This window comes from Cardiocondyla obscurior, linkage group LG06, assembly GCF_019399895.1.
Source record: "Cardiocondyla obscurior isolate alpha-2009 linkage group LG06, Cobs3.1, whole genome shotgun sequence".
NCBI classification, from domain to species: domain Eukaryota; kingdom Metazoa; phylum Arthropoda; class Insecta; order Hymenoptera; family Formicidae; genus Cardiocondyla; species Cardiocondyla obscurior.
In genome coordinates this window covers 5,807,968-5,824,389 of record NC_091869.1, presented here as the reverse complement: position 1 = coordinate 5,824,389, position 16,422 = coordinate 5,807,968, and the positions used below count along the sequence as shown (strand labels likewise).

The window sequence follows — 16,422 nt, the reverse complement described above, 5'->3', positions numbered from 1 at the left end:
GTTAAATAAACATGGCATTGCCTTTCCCGTCTTATATCCGTAGCTCGCGACGTTTGCATCACGTCCACCTCTCTCGCACCACTCTCTCTTCTTTTCATTTACAATCGAGCAACTCCGCTTCGGAATGGATCAGCTGTAGTTTCGTTGATCGATGTCAATCCGCAGGGTCACCATCGCGTACTCACTTTCCGCTTCGTGGCGACTCAAATAATTCCTAGAACGCGAAGCGCTCGCTTACTACAAAGGAAAGAAAATCTCGATTCTGCAAATCTTTTGTAGAAAATGATGATTATCTCCATTAGTGTGGCACAGTTTTCGCGTTTTCCGTAAAGCGATGTACTGGAGGTAGCGTCTTATCTCAATCATGTAATCATACAAAATAATACGGTTCTTCAGAACCCACAGCATCAAGATACGCTTCACTTGTAACATCTTAGAATCTCATTTAGCGTATAAAATTCACACTAGAATATCTGCAATGTAAAAACTGCAAATTAATAAAATAATAATCACTCAATAATGTTAACAAAAAATAAAACCTAACAGCTATTTTTTTAATCAGCCACCTATTAATACTTATTTCGTTGTATAATGTTGCCTTGTACTTTGCATCCGTATTTCTTCTAGATCAACGACCACAATCGCTTCAGCTCGTCCGAGCTTATCATAATGAGTCACGATTTCGGTTCGCAGCAAACAAAGCGGTACGTTATGAGCACCATAATTTTTTATTTTATATAAAAAGTACGGAAAATTTATTTAATTTCGAAAATTGCCAATTTAAATACAAAAAATGATCAAAATCCTAGATATTTGGCGTGAAATATTAGCAAGCTGTTACACAAACAGAATTTCTTTCTTAATATTTAATATTAGAAACTAATAATGAGAACAAAAGATCACTTTTTATTTTTAATTATTAATATTTTTAAGCTAAGATAAAATAATGCTCGATTATACGTCACTTGTGCATGCGACTAAAATATAATGGTACTGTCATAACATACATCATTATTCAAACTATCTCTACTTGGCGTCGTCGATTAAAAAATGCGTAATATCCATTTATAGGAATGTGTAAAACGCGCTGCATGCTAGTTGCTGATATAACGACATTAAACAAATGTCTTTTAATTATTATCATTTTCTACAGACTGCGTCGTGTGCCCGCAGGTGTCATTAAACTGTATTATCAATCGTGAGCTGTACGCGATTAAGTTGGACGGCAACATTCGTCAAATCTGCCAAATTTCGGCGACGTGTAAATAAAACTACACATTACAACGTGTCATTACGCCAGGTGCTTTGGCAATACGTTACAAGGCATGTTCGCAAATTCGTCGTCGATTTTCGCTCATTATCAGCATCTCTCGCCGGGAGATAATTGTGGCGGACGTGTCTGAGCAATCCGTGCGAAAAAAGAAAAAAATCAAATAAAGAATAACCGACAAATAAGATTGTATATTATTGTCGCAGCGAAACATGATTATTTGCTCCTTTTTAAGCAAATTAAGCGAGTCGTCGTCACGAAGCGCAAAGCGCATAAATCACGTCGGTGATTTACAATTATGCGCGCGAAATTAATTGCTCTATGCTAAAGCGCGGCACTCAAACCTGTTGTCATTACGTTGCGTGTAACAAATTAATCGACAAATACAATAGTCCAATTATTAGTAGCAATTCGAGTCAAGTTCTCTAAACAGGCCACGGTGTCTCGTACAGAAATAATTCAGGTCCTATTTGTGCCGAAAAGAAAAGATAAAAAAAAAAAAAAAAAAGAACGTAGATATGATTTTGACAATCTTCGGGGAACGATCGAACGTCAGGCCGTATGTGCCAACAAACACAAGTGTTAATTCGCCGTGCACACCAAGATGCAGACGCACATGCACGCCGCCAAGGCCACGCATATATCGAGACCCATTATGGCTGAACGCACGTTCGTGCCATGTGCAGTCTTTTGCGCCGTGTCGCCTTCGATTGAAATGATAAAACCGGTTGCAGTATGCAAGTATCTAAGTTGCGCGGTGATCGAGAAATAATTTATCGTTAATAAATGTACAAATAATTCACTTTCTTAATAAAATTTTCCACAAAACGTTTTAAATACTATATGTTTTTTTTTTCCGTTCTCGAAGTGATATCGCAAAAGAAATTCTGTAACATGTATTAAGTTAGACAATTGTGTCGATGAATGTTACGACTACGCTTTTTTCACTAGAATGGATTTATTACTTTGCAATATCAGGTGAGAAAATGCACGATGTGTTATGCAAGAGATAACGTATCAAAAAATATCTCTATAACGTATAAATAACATGTGAGAAGTTATTAAAAAAAGCAGAAGATATCAATAACTAAATCCTGAGCTATGTCCTTTCATTTTGTCCGGCTGTGCATTAATTTCCCGTTATTTTTTTAAGACTGTGGCGCCTGAAAATGCTTGTTGCTGCTTAAAACGACTACCTTTCGCAATGGAACCACTATTCAGCCGCGATTTCTACGAGTATTGATGGTTTCCACTGCTTGTTGACACTCTTGCTCCAGAATTCCGCTCCAGACTCGATATCGATGGTTCAATCCGGGCAATGTATGCAAAATCGCCTTGGAGCCTAGAACCCCGGCGTCTCGGTTGGCCGTGCCGTAAAAAATCCGGGCGATTCTCGAGTGCAGCAACGCCATGGCGCACAGGGAACACGGTTCTGTCAGCAAAAATGCCCAGTAACCCGTGCAGAGGTATGGTCCGGATTTTTTCGCGCTATTATCGTTCTCTCCTCTCTTCGGGCTCTCCGTCCTGGCGCCGTTATCTTTTCGCCCTTTCCGCGCGACTTGCGCCTCAAAGGACGTTTGGGTCGGAAGCTGAAGCGACGCTAAAGACACCGGATAACAGAGTGGCGTTTCCTCCTCGTATCTTCTCTTGATACTTCTAAGTCTCTCCAAGCCTCGGTTCTCAACAGATTCCGTCTCTTCGTCATCGAACGTGTATTGCGTTCGTCCCTTAGCTTCATTGCTCTTTTCGTCGATCAGTTTCCACGCACCTCCTCCGTGAAGCCTGGCAACCAGATCCACCGCCAGCATGGCGGCATGCCACATGGGATGCTTGTCGATTCTCGCGGCAGCTACCGCTAAGATCCTTCCGTCTTCGGGATCGACGATCGCTGCCGCGCCAGTGCAACGTTCGTCGCCAACCGCCTCCAGTTTTGCGGCCTCTATTACCAGCGCCATGACTCGTTCGATCGCGTCCAAGCAGCCCTCGTCGAAAACCGAACCGTCGATCAGACTTTCCACCATCTGATCGGGATGAAAGTTCACTGGCCAGGTCTTCGAAGCCTCGCTGGCCTGTAACTTCGTTCGAGGCGCCTTAGCCGGCACTTTCGTCACCTGAAAGTTTTCTTCCAACAAGAAGAGATCAAATCCTTTCTCCTTCAGCTGGGATTTAAGCTGAGCTTCGTCAAGAGGAACGTCATCCGAGTAAAGCGGAGCCAGAAGCAGTTTCCCCTTGGAGCAACGCTTGAGATGAGCAAATCCCGGCAGAATGGTAGATATGCTCTTGATTGCGGCGGAGGAATCTTGCCGCTGCTTCAAAACGCCGACGTAGACTTCTTGCAGCGGTGGAACCTCCGTGAAATCCGATCCCAGGATCGGTTTTGCCGTCCAGCTTCTAGCTGATGTCTCCGTCTTGCGCGCCTTGACATTTTTCGACGTCATCTTCCGCCCTGAAAAGACGCCGCCTTCACTTATCGTCTGTGGGCTTTTTGGCGGTGATATTTCGGCGAAAGCAAGCTGGCGCCGGCTAAATATTAATCGTGATCAGCGTTACATTCGGGATATCTTTTCACAGAGGAACAAAAGCGATTCTAAATTGCTGTCAAGTTGGGCCACGGTCGGATCGATTGTCGGCGTTAGACGCAATTGTATAATATCGCCGTCCACGCGGGAAATAAACGAGACAATCGCGTTAAAAAGTCCGAAGTTCGAAGTAAAGTTTCCTTTAATTTGAACTGTGCGTAAGCGATGTCTTGACGCAGTCGTAAGCGCTTAATTGCCGAAGATAGCGCAGTTTATTACATCTAGGCGGTGGTATCTCCGTCGACGAAAATCTTTGATCCTCGTGTAAATATTCTTGAAAATACCAGCAGGTGTATTTTTCACACGCGCGAGACGCGTGAAATACTGAGGGGCGCGAAATGCTTCATAATATCACGAATGCACGTCAGAGATTGAGAGAAAAATAATATAAATTAATAACACGGCCGTAACCGCCTATTAATTTGCAATATTTTTTCCCCTCTTCGCGTAAATAAATTCCTATGCAAAGGTCTTACGTTGTGTAACTTGTTCTATGCAAGAACCTGCAGAGCCGCAGTAAAGATATGCGTTGCATGGTTGATAGATAATACCGCGAAATCACAAATTCCTACGCAAAATATCTGTTTTCCGAGAACATAGAGTATCTGTGGATACATACGGGTGCCGGTCTCCACTGGAAAATTACTTTGCATGATATATCAGCCGTCTGATAGCCTAGATAGATAGATAATCACTCATCTTCTATATCCCAGAGGTATTTTGAGGTAAAAACTTGAAAAACTTCAGGTTCCAAGAAGTGTTATCCAACTGGAGGAAGAAGCTCAAAGGAGGAGGCTCAAGGAGGTAACTAAAGGAAGAGAGAAGCCAAAAATATAGTCTCTTTTCAACTTAATTGTTAACATTGTTTCAACAAACAGTTTATGTGAATTAGAACTTGTTAAGGTACTTTAATATGCTACTCACGTCTTCGAGACTCAAGTCTTTTGTTTTTTTGTTTTTTTTCTGTTTTATTTTCTTTTTCAATTGTTATATTTTAACATTCTTGCGTATAAAATCACCTGGGCTTTGATTTATCATCCAGATTCGCTTTCTGGATCTCCGCAACAGTCTCCTATATCGCATGCAATAAAAAGACGTTCGTTATCGGTTTATAATCTAATCTGTTTTATGTTTACAGGAATTTTTCGATTACGCCGTGTTTTTTCTGCGATTAGCGCGGCGAGCATGGATTCAACTTGTCACGGTGCTATTAAGATAGTCCCCCCGAGGCCCAAAAGTAAGTCACGAAAAAGGAACTAACCTCAATTCAGAGAGACGAAGACTCGTCGTTTTCGACAAACTAAAAAGAAAGCATAAATCGCAGACGCGATGTCAGCTTGCCTTCCTCCCGCTTCGCTTAAAAAAAAACCCGCAGATTATTTACAAAATCTTTCTCTTTTTACTTCCGCCGTGCGGATCGAGCGGCACGTCGAGTCGGTCGTTTCTGCAGACGCAGCGCATTCAAATTCCCGCACGACTCGCACCGCCCGTGCAAGATGGCGTCCCGCAATCGCACATTCGTGAAGCGTGATCCTTATGTAATCGGAAAACGGGCGGCAAGCGAGCGAAGCCTCCGCCGCGCCGCCGCAAAATTTTCCAGAGGAAAAATTGAAGGTTCCCCCCCTCGCGACGCCCTTCCCCTCGGCCACGGCGAGAACGAGGCCGCCGTTCGAACGCGAGCGGGAAATCTCCGGACCGACCGGACGCGGCCTTGGGTCACAAAACGTCGGAGTGACGTCGTCGGGCTTGGCCGACGCTCGCAGACGCCGTCGCGTCGGCGTCGCGACGCTCCACGTGCTCACCATGCGCACTCGGCGCTCGAGAAGGCCTTACCTGCTGCTTCGCGATGGAGATGAAACACGCCCTAACTGCCCTCCGAGTTCCAGACGGTCAGCAGTCGACCGGAATGCACGTTGATCGTGGCACGCAGAACGACAACCGGAAACCACGCGAGAGCACACGTGAGAATTGCACACCGGAGACACTGGCTCGCTTCGCTCGCGACGGCTCGCGTCAGCTCGTGTGACTCTTTGTGGCGTGTACTGTGCGGCACTGTGCGGCTGTTTATCAGCGAAGCTCGCGACCGCCGTGACCACTGCCGACGAGACGACGAACTAGCGCGGAGGCAGGGATACCCTCGGTCATCGGTCGTCAGAAACTCTTGGCCAGTCGGTCACGGCCGCCGAAATAAAATTAAAAAAAAATAGCCTTGTGGAATATCCGAATTCCACCGTGATAACGCGCGGATATTTAACATGACTTTGTACAAATGATAGACTTAAACTGCAGCACGTTGCAATTTTTTTTTTTTTTTTTTTAAACGTGAAAAATTTTGAATTACTAATCAGAAAATTTTTTTAATATTGTATTATATTTTTTTATTTATATTTGTTATTTAATATTTTGAATAAATGCGTATTTCAAATAAAACTTCACAAAATCATCGTATATATTGCATAAATGCAACTTTATGCAGTTTGCCTTGGACGAATAATAGAAACCCGAGAAAAACACGAGTTATATTTAGTTATTCTCTATGAAAATTTTTTATATAATTCCGATCATAAAATTGTAAGTTTAGTGAGTTTCTACAGTCAAACGTTCGAATATTTAATACGTTTGTAGATTTCATGTTACGTCAACTTTATATTACCATAAAATATTAGTTAATTATCTTAATTATTAATATTTCTTTTACTTATCTTTATTTTAGGAGAAATTCGCGTAGGTTTCGAAATATTCCAAATACGCCACTGCGGCATCGTAGAGATATTCCAGATGCTCCTGAAATAAAATAAAATTTTTTATTTAAATGCGTTTTAGAGATAATCTATAATTTTTTTTTTTTTTTTTAATTGAAATGTTCTATTGATAATTAATATTTTGTCTTTCTGCCGCTATGAAATTGATACATTACCAAGGAACAAACGAAATCTGGTCTTGATCGTCTAACAGCTCGCACGGCTAAACAAACATCACATTCTCTTTCGACGGCCATTCGTTCCAACAGAAAGCTTAATGCAAGATAAAGACCGCATCCAGTTACTCCGTCGCTAAAAAATTATTATTTTTTAAATATTTCAAGAAGCGTTGCTTTAAAAAAAAAAAAAAACATTTGAACTATATCTTATTGTCAAATATAAAATGTAAGAAAAGAACAAACTTTTATTATTGATAAAAAATATGCAAAACGACGCTATACAAATTCGCCGGCAGATTTAAAATACCCTTAATGCATATTTGTTTTTGGAATAATTTAATATTAATATTTACTGGCAAAGAGTTACTGTAGGCCCATCGCCTCTAGCGATTCTCTCCGCGGCTTGCCAAAAGGTCACCATCGTCATAACTGGCGGTGGTGGCTGATCCCTTCCAGGTTTCCATTCCGTCAAACATAATATGGTAATAAATTGTTTTCTCGAAGGTTTCTGCAACAAAGTGTTATTATAGAATAATTAACTTAATTAATAAGAAAATAAAAACTGTTGTTTTACCTCAGAGTTGTCAATAAGCAATAATTTTTGTGACGTGTAGTATTCCAGTTCTGCATTTTCCTTCACAATGACATTCAAATATGGAGTTGGATTAAACTCGTCGCTTGCAGGAACGATCGCGCAGCAAGTCTGAAATTTCAAGTTTATACATACAATTACGAACTTATTCGCGCAATTAAATTTACATAAATTAATAAAATTGCGAAGATGTACATACAAGATCCTGAAAATCGGGCGACTGCAGCATGAGAATGAGTTCAACTTTCAATTCGGCGATCATCCGCCAGAAATCGTTGATCGTCGACGGCATAGGAAGCTGCGTGGCTAAATAATGATTCTGAAGCTTTACCCCATCCACATAAACGGCGGACAAGTAATCGCTATCTTCGTCCGACGTCGGATATCTTTTCAAATATATTCTGCTCACCTTATCTGTAGAAGTAAAATAAATATTGTAAAATATAATATTAAAAAATATAATTAAAGTACTCTAATGAACCTGAAATCAATTCTGGAAATCTATTTTTGGCTCGATTGCGTTCCGACAATTGTGTTGGTGATGCAACTAGTCGCAGAGCTTCGTCTTGCCACGCAATGTTCTGCAATCTAATTTTCATAAAATAATTACCTTAAATATTATCTGCTCGAAAATAAGCGTAAATCAAAGTAAATTTAAAAGATCACCTGTCCTGTTGCATTGATAATTGATTTTTTAACTCCTTGATACGCGTTAATAATATTTCGTTACACGGTAACGTAGTTGGAGTGGAAAGTAAGCATTCCACTAGTGCCAAATGCGCAAACAGATATTGTTGTTTGTTATCCACCATGTTGACTCTTTCGCTTTTTATAGACGTCGTTTCCGCAAAAACGTCGACTAACTAAATAATTTTATGTTCAAATAGATCATCTTTCATGTAGTTTATACGTTACTAAATTAAAAACTAATTAAGTCAATTTATTTTACCCCTTCCGCCGCCGCTCGATGAAGACAAATATCGCACAAAATGATAGTTCCAGATCTTCCAACGCCAGCACTGCAATGAACCACCACGGGTCCGTTTCCCGGTGGTGTCGCTAATAATTTCTTCAAATAAATGACTATTGAATGCGTGTACAATGGCACGCCGTGATCCGGCCAAGCCGTATAATGAAGATGTTCTATCTGTTGCATTATTAATTATTATACATAGTACATCAAAAGTTATCGTATTTAATTAATTAACAATTAATACCTTCCGAGTTTCCTCCCCGCAGGTAATATTGAAAGTTCGAAAGCAGTAATCGGCGAAGACATTGTGTTTCGCATTCAACACTACGACGTCGCCGTATTTTTTCTTTTTACCAATATCCGGCCAATATTGCTCGCATTTTATCTACAAAAATTATTAAGAAATAATTATAATTATGCATATAGTATTTGTACAAAAAGAAGTAATAATTCAATAAGTGAAAAACTTACCTTTCCATTCTCGGTTACATTTGTCAGCATGCAGATGATAAGAACGTTTTCTTGCCAGATCATGCGCCAGAAATCAATGACCGTGTTAGGTTTGGGTCCTTGCGTCGCGATGTAACACTTCTCCTTCTTGTAACCCTTTAGAAATATTTATTAACTAAACTTAGAAACTATTATTAACGTTGTATAAGAAAGATATATAGTAATTGTTGTTTTCTAAGAATCTTATGATTAATCATAACTTACGGTAATATAATTAGCGTTGATATAATCGGAGTGAGCGTCATTCGGAAGCTTCTTTAGTATTACACGCGTGTCGTCATCTGTATAAATAATTAAGATAATATTTACTCATTATCAACCAAGTGCAATCACTTCATGGCTAATTTGTTACTTACACGCAATAAGATTTCCGTATCGATTCTTGGACTTGTTCTGTGGCAATTTGCCGTAATCCCACGATCGAGTTTGCCCTCTTGGAAAAGTCTTTAAAAAAAATTATGAAATAATCCATCCTATTGCCACTTATTAATTAAGTCTTTATAACATATAAATTAAAAATGTTACATTTATATAAAGTAAGATATTACTTGATATTGCTTGTCGAGTAATCCTGACTGTATCGCCTGCCTGACGTAGTCTTCGAAATTTTTCACCTTTACTAGCGACGACGTCTCTTCCTTATTCTCATCGTTAATCGAAATGGCTTCCGGTGTAGTTGCTTGTGACAAGGATTGTGTGTCAGAAGCCGGTCTTTGCTCGAAATTTAATATCGCGGACTTTATTTCTTCTTTGTGATTTTCGTTATTCTGTGACACAGCCATCTCATACGTCAATAAGGACTCAGTTAAATTTTGCTTCTTTCTGCAAAATGGAAATTACATATTAGATTTTAGTGAATGTAAAACTAATTTATATTTCATTAAACTTTGATAGAAATTAATAAAGTTAACAATATACCTGCGGTACAAGTAAAAGACAACACCTATTACAGCAAGCAATAATACAATAGGTACAATCCACGCTTCATGGTGCTTCAGTGAAATCTCGACGCGAATCGATTTCACCAGCACAATCGGTTCAGCAGACGAATTCCGTTCAGTTACCATAATCATGATTTTATAAAACTCCCCCGGTTTTAACGGACAACTCCTTGCATTGCCGTAAATCCTATTGTCGCCGACTTTAAATTGTTCACCAGCGAGTTTATTAGTCTGTTCCAAATTAAAAACAAAGATTTTTGATTTATAAAAAACGTTAAACTTACTTTAACTATATTATATAAAACAGTTTTACAACTAGCAGAGATTCTGCTAACATTCGTAATGCGTGAAATAATTGCGCATAAAATTTATTAGCATATGTACCGCAACTTCCGCAGCTTGCCAAGCAATTTCATTTGTCTCCACTCCTGCTGACACTCGTAAATGCTCGGGAACTTCCGAATATTGCTCGCAGAGATTAGGACCCTTTACAATAATGTGCATTGTACTGTCTCGAGTGTCATTTAAAACAGACGGTATATTTAACAGAATGGTTGAATCGGATTTATCCACTACGGCGTCTAACAATCCTTCAAAAGCTGCGGTTGAAGATGTATAGATTTCCACAAACTTGACGTCACTAGTTATATTCGCAACTGTCACAGCTTGAATGTAAATGATATATTGCGTTGACGGAAACAAGTACAATCGTTCGGTATAATTACGCATATAATGAGTCACCGGATACTCAAGAACATTATTAGACGAATTCATTAATGTCTCTAATGGCGATCGGCTAACACGTCTTCTTAGGCCCGAGAATATTTCTTGTATCTTAATGCGAAAACACCTGAGACGGCCAATTGTTCTCCAAGGATGCAGCCACCTCAAATCCACTATACTGTTATTACTAACTGAGAAAGTATAATTCTCAGGCGCATCTGGAGCTAAAACGTTACAATACTTTAGCGAATTAATAATAAATAAAATAAAATAATAAATTAAATTAAATAACAATAATTAATTATTTAAAATTTTTTAAATTATTTATATTGTAAAATTTAACCTGCATCTTGAATCATTTGAACTGACACGCGACTTGAAGATCCTGGTTCAGTAACGTTTACATTGTAAGCAAAAACCTACAATAAACATATAATTAATATTACAAAACGTTTTTAATAGTTCAACATTATTAAAAAAAATTTTTACCTGCATAAATTCTTTTAAGAAATTTATTACATTTATTAAAAGTATTAAAAATATTAAAAACTTGATATTATTTTACCTTGATTATCTGTAAATTTTCTAACAGTTCATCAACAACTCTGCATATAAAATTATCCCACAAGTCACAAAATTCATCATTTTGAACTTCGACAGATGTTAAGCATTTTTTGTGGTTTATGTTACACAATTCAATGCCATAAGCACGCAATTTTCCATTTACAGGCGGAAGTGGACTTTGCCACCTCAAAAGTATCACAGCAGACGTTTGATAATTATCAATCTCGACGATTTCCAAATTAGTTACTTCCGGCGGAGCTGTATGTCAAATTAAGCTAATCAATTGTTAAAAATTACTAAAATAATATACCATTATTGATGTTTTCGTGTTTTACCTAATGGAGGCGTTTCAAACTCGTATTCTTGGTAAGCGGAACTGTTTTCTAAATTATGAAAATTTCTTATTACGTAAATTTTTGCCACATATCGTTCAACGCCGTTCAATTTTGGATATACGCCATTTAAATTAAGCGAATAAGATTTAGTCTGTTTTATTATGTAAAAGTTTTTAACAGCATCACTAACACCATGTATTTTTATTCTAGCTGCTAATGGGCCCAAAATCATTGTGCAGTTTTCCGGCGGATTCCATAACAATTTCCAATTTTCTATTCTGAACTGGCTAAACACTTCCGATGGCATTTCTGTAAGCCATTGATTTAATTATTTTCTCTGATAAACTCTATTCATTTTAAATAATGTACATATATACCAGATTGTGCTGTAGCAAATGTTATCTCTTCGTTCGTACTGTGATGTCGTGAGTTGTAAGCAACGATCTCTGCGCTGTAAAGTGTATACAGATGTAAGTCTGAAATTGTGACCGTTGACTCCGTTGTAGACTTTGTAATAATGTGATTATTCGACGTAGGCAATTTTAAATCTTTACAGCCATAGTATTCTTTGATCTGAAATTAAAAGTAATTATTACACAAAATTTGTAATCATTATTGAGTAACAAATTACAACGTCTAGATAAACGAACGTCAAGAAAGCTGTAAGATGAGAGTAGCATATACAGCGTAAATTTTAATAGAATTTTAAAATTTACCCTGTATATATTATTCGCGTATATACTCATAATTTTATTTTCGACATTCTATTACCTTCAAAAATACTTCATATCGTATTATTTCTCCGTTCGGTTCATGTGGAGATTGCCAACTTAGAGTGACTTCTGTATCACCCGATAACATACTTTGAAGATGTTGCACTTTAGATGGGACTGGAAATAATTATAAAAAATATTCTTAAACCAAATGCAATGATACATCTATGTGCAAGTAAACTATTGTTACATATTTTCAACATATAATTGCACTCACCGCCTTCAAGCGTACGAATTTCTTGAGAAAATAATGTGCGATTTTTGTGAAATATCGTTAAATCATAAAAAGTATACACCGATAAATCCCGCAAAGTATATGGGAAAGACGTGATTGATGCAGAAACATTTGTTTCATTCATACCGATACGGCGAACTACTAAGGCGTACCAACTTGCTGGACAAGTATATAATTGCTAGAATAAAAAGCAAACAGAATAAGATTAATTTACATTTATTTATTAAGTATAAAAAAATATTTAAGTGCAATTAAATGCAAAATTATTTAAAAAATTTAAGGGAATTCAACATGTAATATGTACTCACATTTGGATTAATTTGCCAATTAATTATCACGCCGTTTTCTTCAGGTGTTATATCGAAATCTTCCGTCGCTATATTATTATGCAAAGAATTATTGCAGAAAATAATTACGTTTTAAATATAAGTAGGAAATATAAATTTGAACAAAACAATTAAGAAATTGTAAATAATATATTAAATAAATATTAACTCACGATTGCATTTAGTTTCAACTGTATTCCAGTCGCTATATAATAGGGCACCAGAAACATTTAAAATACAACCAATGTGATAAGTAGTACCAGGTTCTACGTTTTCAAAATATGTTGTCATCTCTGTCATATTTCGATATAACTTGTTCCATAATTTCGGATCATATTTGAGGTCTCCCTATAAAAAGATGTTATACACTTCATTAGCAACAAGTTCAACATTATTTAATTAACATTAATTAAGTTTTAATTTAAACAATTATTAATTTTTTTTAACATAAAAATAATATTAAATTATTACTTGAATGTTAAAAGAATAGAAAACCGATTCTTCATATTCGTCTTTCCACCTTATAGGAACAGTAGCCAAAATAGTTGTCTCATTTATAAAAGTAATCGAAGGTACGCTAGGTTCTTCTACACCTGTGAAATAACTGATATACTCATGCATTTGCTTTTAATTGTAATAAATATTTATTTAACGTAATGTAAAAATGTGTCATATTTTATATATATTTATAATAATTGTTTTGTTACTTGTTTGGCACAAAGGAGGTATATAAATTTTTTGAGTGTTATTGCAGCCACCAAAGCATGTTCCACTTGCTTTATCGCAATTGTTTTGGATACACGAGCCGCATGTTAATGTGCAGCCATAACCATACCTATTTGATTTACAAGCTAAAAGTTCAAATTTTCAATGCTTGAATACTTTGAGCAGAAGAATAGAAATAATGCTGGGGATATTCAGAATTACTAACGCGTCGAGCAATACAATCCCAAAAATCCCGGAGCACAGGTGCAACCATTTGAGTAACACACTTGAACTCCTTTACAATCAGAATCACTATTTAAATCATCATTGCAAGAAAATAAACATTGCGGTCCAATCTTTCCTCGAGGACAAAGCGTGGAATCTGTGTTTGAGAAAATCTTCATTATTTAAAAATACCCTTTTGTGTTTGTTAAATATTTTAAGAGTATTATTAAAATAATTTTTAATAATCACATAAGTTAGACGAGAACTTTGGCTTAACATTCAAAAGATTTACTATCTTATCTCTATCGTAAAGTAATTTCTGACACGTCTCGGTCGTCCCGTAAGGATCACTTTTTTTCTTATTAAAATCAGAAATCAAAACACTCTTCCTCAAAGTTTCTGAAAATAATAATAAATAAAGCAGGTAAAGCGATTTATTTATTGCATGTAGTAAAAGAAATCAACGAAGACTATAAAATTGATTTCGTACTGCTTTGACACCGGCGAACGTTCGCTACTGCCCATAACGGATTCGAAACCCATCTATTGAGATTAGGCACCAACTGGATTATCACCTTGTCGTGAGGATTATAATCTGTTTTCGAAATATATCTGTCGATTTTAACAAATTGCCACTTGGGCCAGGAGTAAATTACAGGATTACTTGAACCTTCTACCTTTACTGTTTCCAGCACTTTACCATTATTTTGCAACGTTATGTGCGCGTCGCATTCGGCACAGAGACCAACCAACAATTGCAAACATATATATCTGTTGTAAACTTGAAAGGCAGGACTCGTCAAGACTGCGTTTTCGACGGTGGTATATAGAAAGTCATCTGAAAAAAGCGTTTAGTTGCTTTGCTATACTGAACTTAAATTAATGTTAATGAAAATTGAAAAAACCTATGCTCACATATGTGAAAGCGAAGCAGCATTAGAGTGTCAGGTTTAATAAACATGCGAAAAGTTTGTGTGCCTGGATTTATCTTGTCCGAGTATGTCAACATTCGGTTATTGTAGTCGGCACTGTAAACTGTTATAGTCCTGTGTGTAGCAGTAGAGTTCCACTCAATGAGAAAAGTCTTCCAAAATCTTGGAGACAATACATCGTACTGCGTGGGTTAATAAATCATTAAAATACCATGTGCAAAAAGTTTGTGATAACTTTTATATATCTAGAATTTAATTGCAAGTCTCGCAAGACGTGTCAGTTTTTTGCCGCAAGAAGCGCAATATGTATGTACTTACTTTGAAGGAGTCTACTGGATTTCTGCACTGCCAATCTCGTGAGTATTGCCCAGGTGGTGGCACTCCCGACTTACATTTTCGTAAAACGGATAGGGTGTTTGCCCAGCCACCTAATATAATCCAGTAGCAAAGGACTTTCTCATAATTCGAGCCATTGCAGATGTATAAATGGACGTCGCGAGACGCACGAACCGAAAACGACAACTTTAGAGTTGTTGTAAACTGTAAATTTATAGATTTAATATATACAGGATTAAATCTTTTTTCAAGATATTGATGTTCCTCAAATTCTGAAAAAAAAACGGGATTATGTGTTATTTAAAGCTAACATAAAAATGTATGTTTATAACTTTAGAATAATTGTGTTACTTTGCAAGATTGTTAAAACTCATAAGTTTTTACCTTCCCATCGCTGATCATATACCGGACTCATGGGTGTTTTCATTGAATCTGTGAGAAGCCAATTGCTTTTGGTCCATGATTCCAGGCAGCTTTCGTTTGCATTCATTTTACAATCTATCTCAGTATTAGGAAGTTTATTTACCTCGTGGAACTCTGAAATATGATTTATTCAACAAATTAATTCAAAATATATGATTTTGATAGAAGCTTTAAACGTAATAAGATTTTCAATACAAGTATAAATGAAAAAAACACTATCTTATTCTAAAAATATATTTAAATTGTAGAAATGTTAATTTTAATCTTGTTAGCTGGAACTTACTGTAATTTTGTTTTTTTGCAAAACTGTTTTCGTTTAAATCGTAATTCCACACAAGAGCGCTTTCGTCGTCCTCCGAGACACATAACAATTTTATTTTATTCTCATGTAATAACGATTCACGCAGTACTGTTATTCTTCCAAAAATGTACAGGATCCGAGTTGCAAAGATAAGAAAGATGTAGATACTTGGCGCATTCATTGTCACTTTCTTCATTGCCAACGAGATTACATGTGTTATTCAGAAAAGTAATTATTTAAAATTTAAAAATCAAAGTACATAAAGCAATATAACAATAAAAATTATATAATATGTAAATATAAAGTTTAATTTAATAATGCTCATTCCGCATCATATGTTTAAATAAAATTTGCAAAAACGATAATTATTTTTTAATTTAAGACTTTACACTACACAGTCAACTTGAAACAATCAGAGAATGAATTACTCTTTTAGAGCTTTGTTGTACTGCGTGCGTTTTGTGAAATTCAGACTGTTCTGTGACAGACAATATCTACAGAAGGGAACTTGACTTCCTTTCTAGTAAATATGAGATAACAAACTCCATATCTGCGTCTGACACATCAGGAAACGATGATAGCACAGATGTGTCATTTATATATTTATAATTAATAAAATCAATTAACTACTGCGGAAAAGATTATAGGAAATTTAATTAGCTATGGAGCAGAAAGGAAAAAATATGCGTTTCTCGATTTTGATACGGTCTTTGGAGGTCGATTCTTATCAGGTATTCTATATTTTTTTTTTTTCAATAC

The 16,422-nt window shown here is 36.7% G+C and overlaps 2 protein-coding genes across 3 annotated transcripts; both read right to left on the bottom strand.

The window, feature by feature from the left end:
* Positions 1–1,098: 1,098 nt before the first annotated feature.
* Positions 1,099–5,978, bottom strand: LOC139103199 (probable inactive tRNA-specific adenosine deaminase-like protein 3). Of its 2 annotated transcripts, none has more exons than XM_070657662.1 (2): positions 5,683–5,978; positions 1,099–3,716 (listed from the first exon to the last, which is right to left on the bottom strand). In XM_070657662.1, exon 2 carries the CDS (start codon positions 3,706–3,708, stop codon positions 2,488–2,490), a length of 1,221 nt encoding a protein of 406 aa, XP_070513763.1. In that variant the 5' UTR covers positions 3,709–3,716; positions 5,683–5,978; the 3' UTR covers positions 1,099–2,487. The 2 variants fall into 2 exon arrangements, with proteins under 2 accessions (XP_070513763.1, XP_070513762.1); XM_070657661.1 differs by lacking the exon at positions 5,683–5,978 and adding an exon at positions 4,469–5,669.
* Positions 5,979–6,201: 223 nt separating this feature from the next.
* Positions 6,202–16,068, bottom strand: LOC139103162 (receptor-type tyrosine-protein phosphatase F). Its single transcript, XM_070657592.1, has 32 exons — positions 15,646–16,068; positions 15,324–15,476; positions 14,922–15,211; positions 14,587–14,785; positions 14,162–14,509; positions 13,921–14,070; positions 13,673–13,828; positions 13,449–13,592; positions 13,213–13,334; positions 12,915–13,089; positions 12,724–12,791; positions 12,398–12,593; positions 12,179–12,297; positions 11,785–11,980; positions 11,408–11,716; positions 11,074–11,330; positions 10,852–10,927; positions 10,170–10,732; positions 9,763–10,016; positions 9,393–9,666; positions 9,201–9,288; positions 9,049–9,125; positions 8,806–8,940; positions 8,579–8,719; positions 8,311–8,508; positions 8,028–8,224; positions 7,843–7,949; positions 7,561–7,775; positions 7,344–7,472; positions 7,123–7,277; positions 6,767–6,902; positions 6,202–6,633 (listed from the first exon to the last, which is right to left on the bottom strand). Exons 1-32 carry the CDS (start codon positions 15,857–15,859, stop codon positions 6,559–6,561), a joined length of 5,916 nt encoding a protein of 1,971 aa, XP_070513693.1. The 5' UTR covers positions 15,860–16,068; the 3' UTR covers positions 6,202–6,558.
* Between the last annotated feature and the right edge of the window lie 354 nt (positions 16,069–16,422).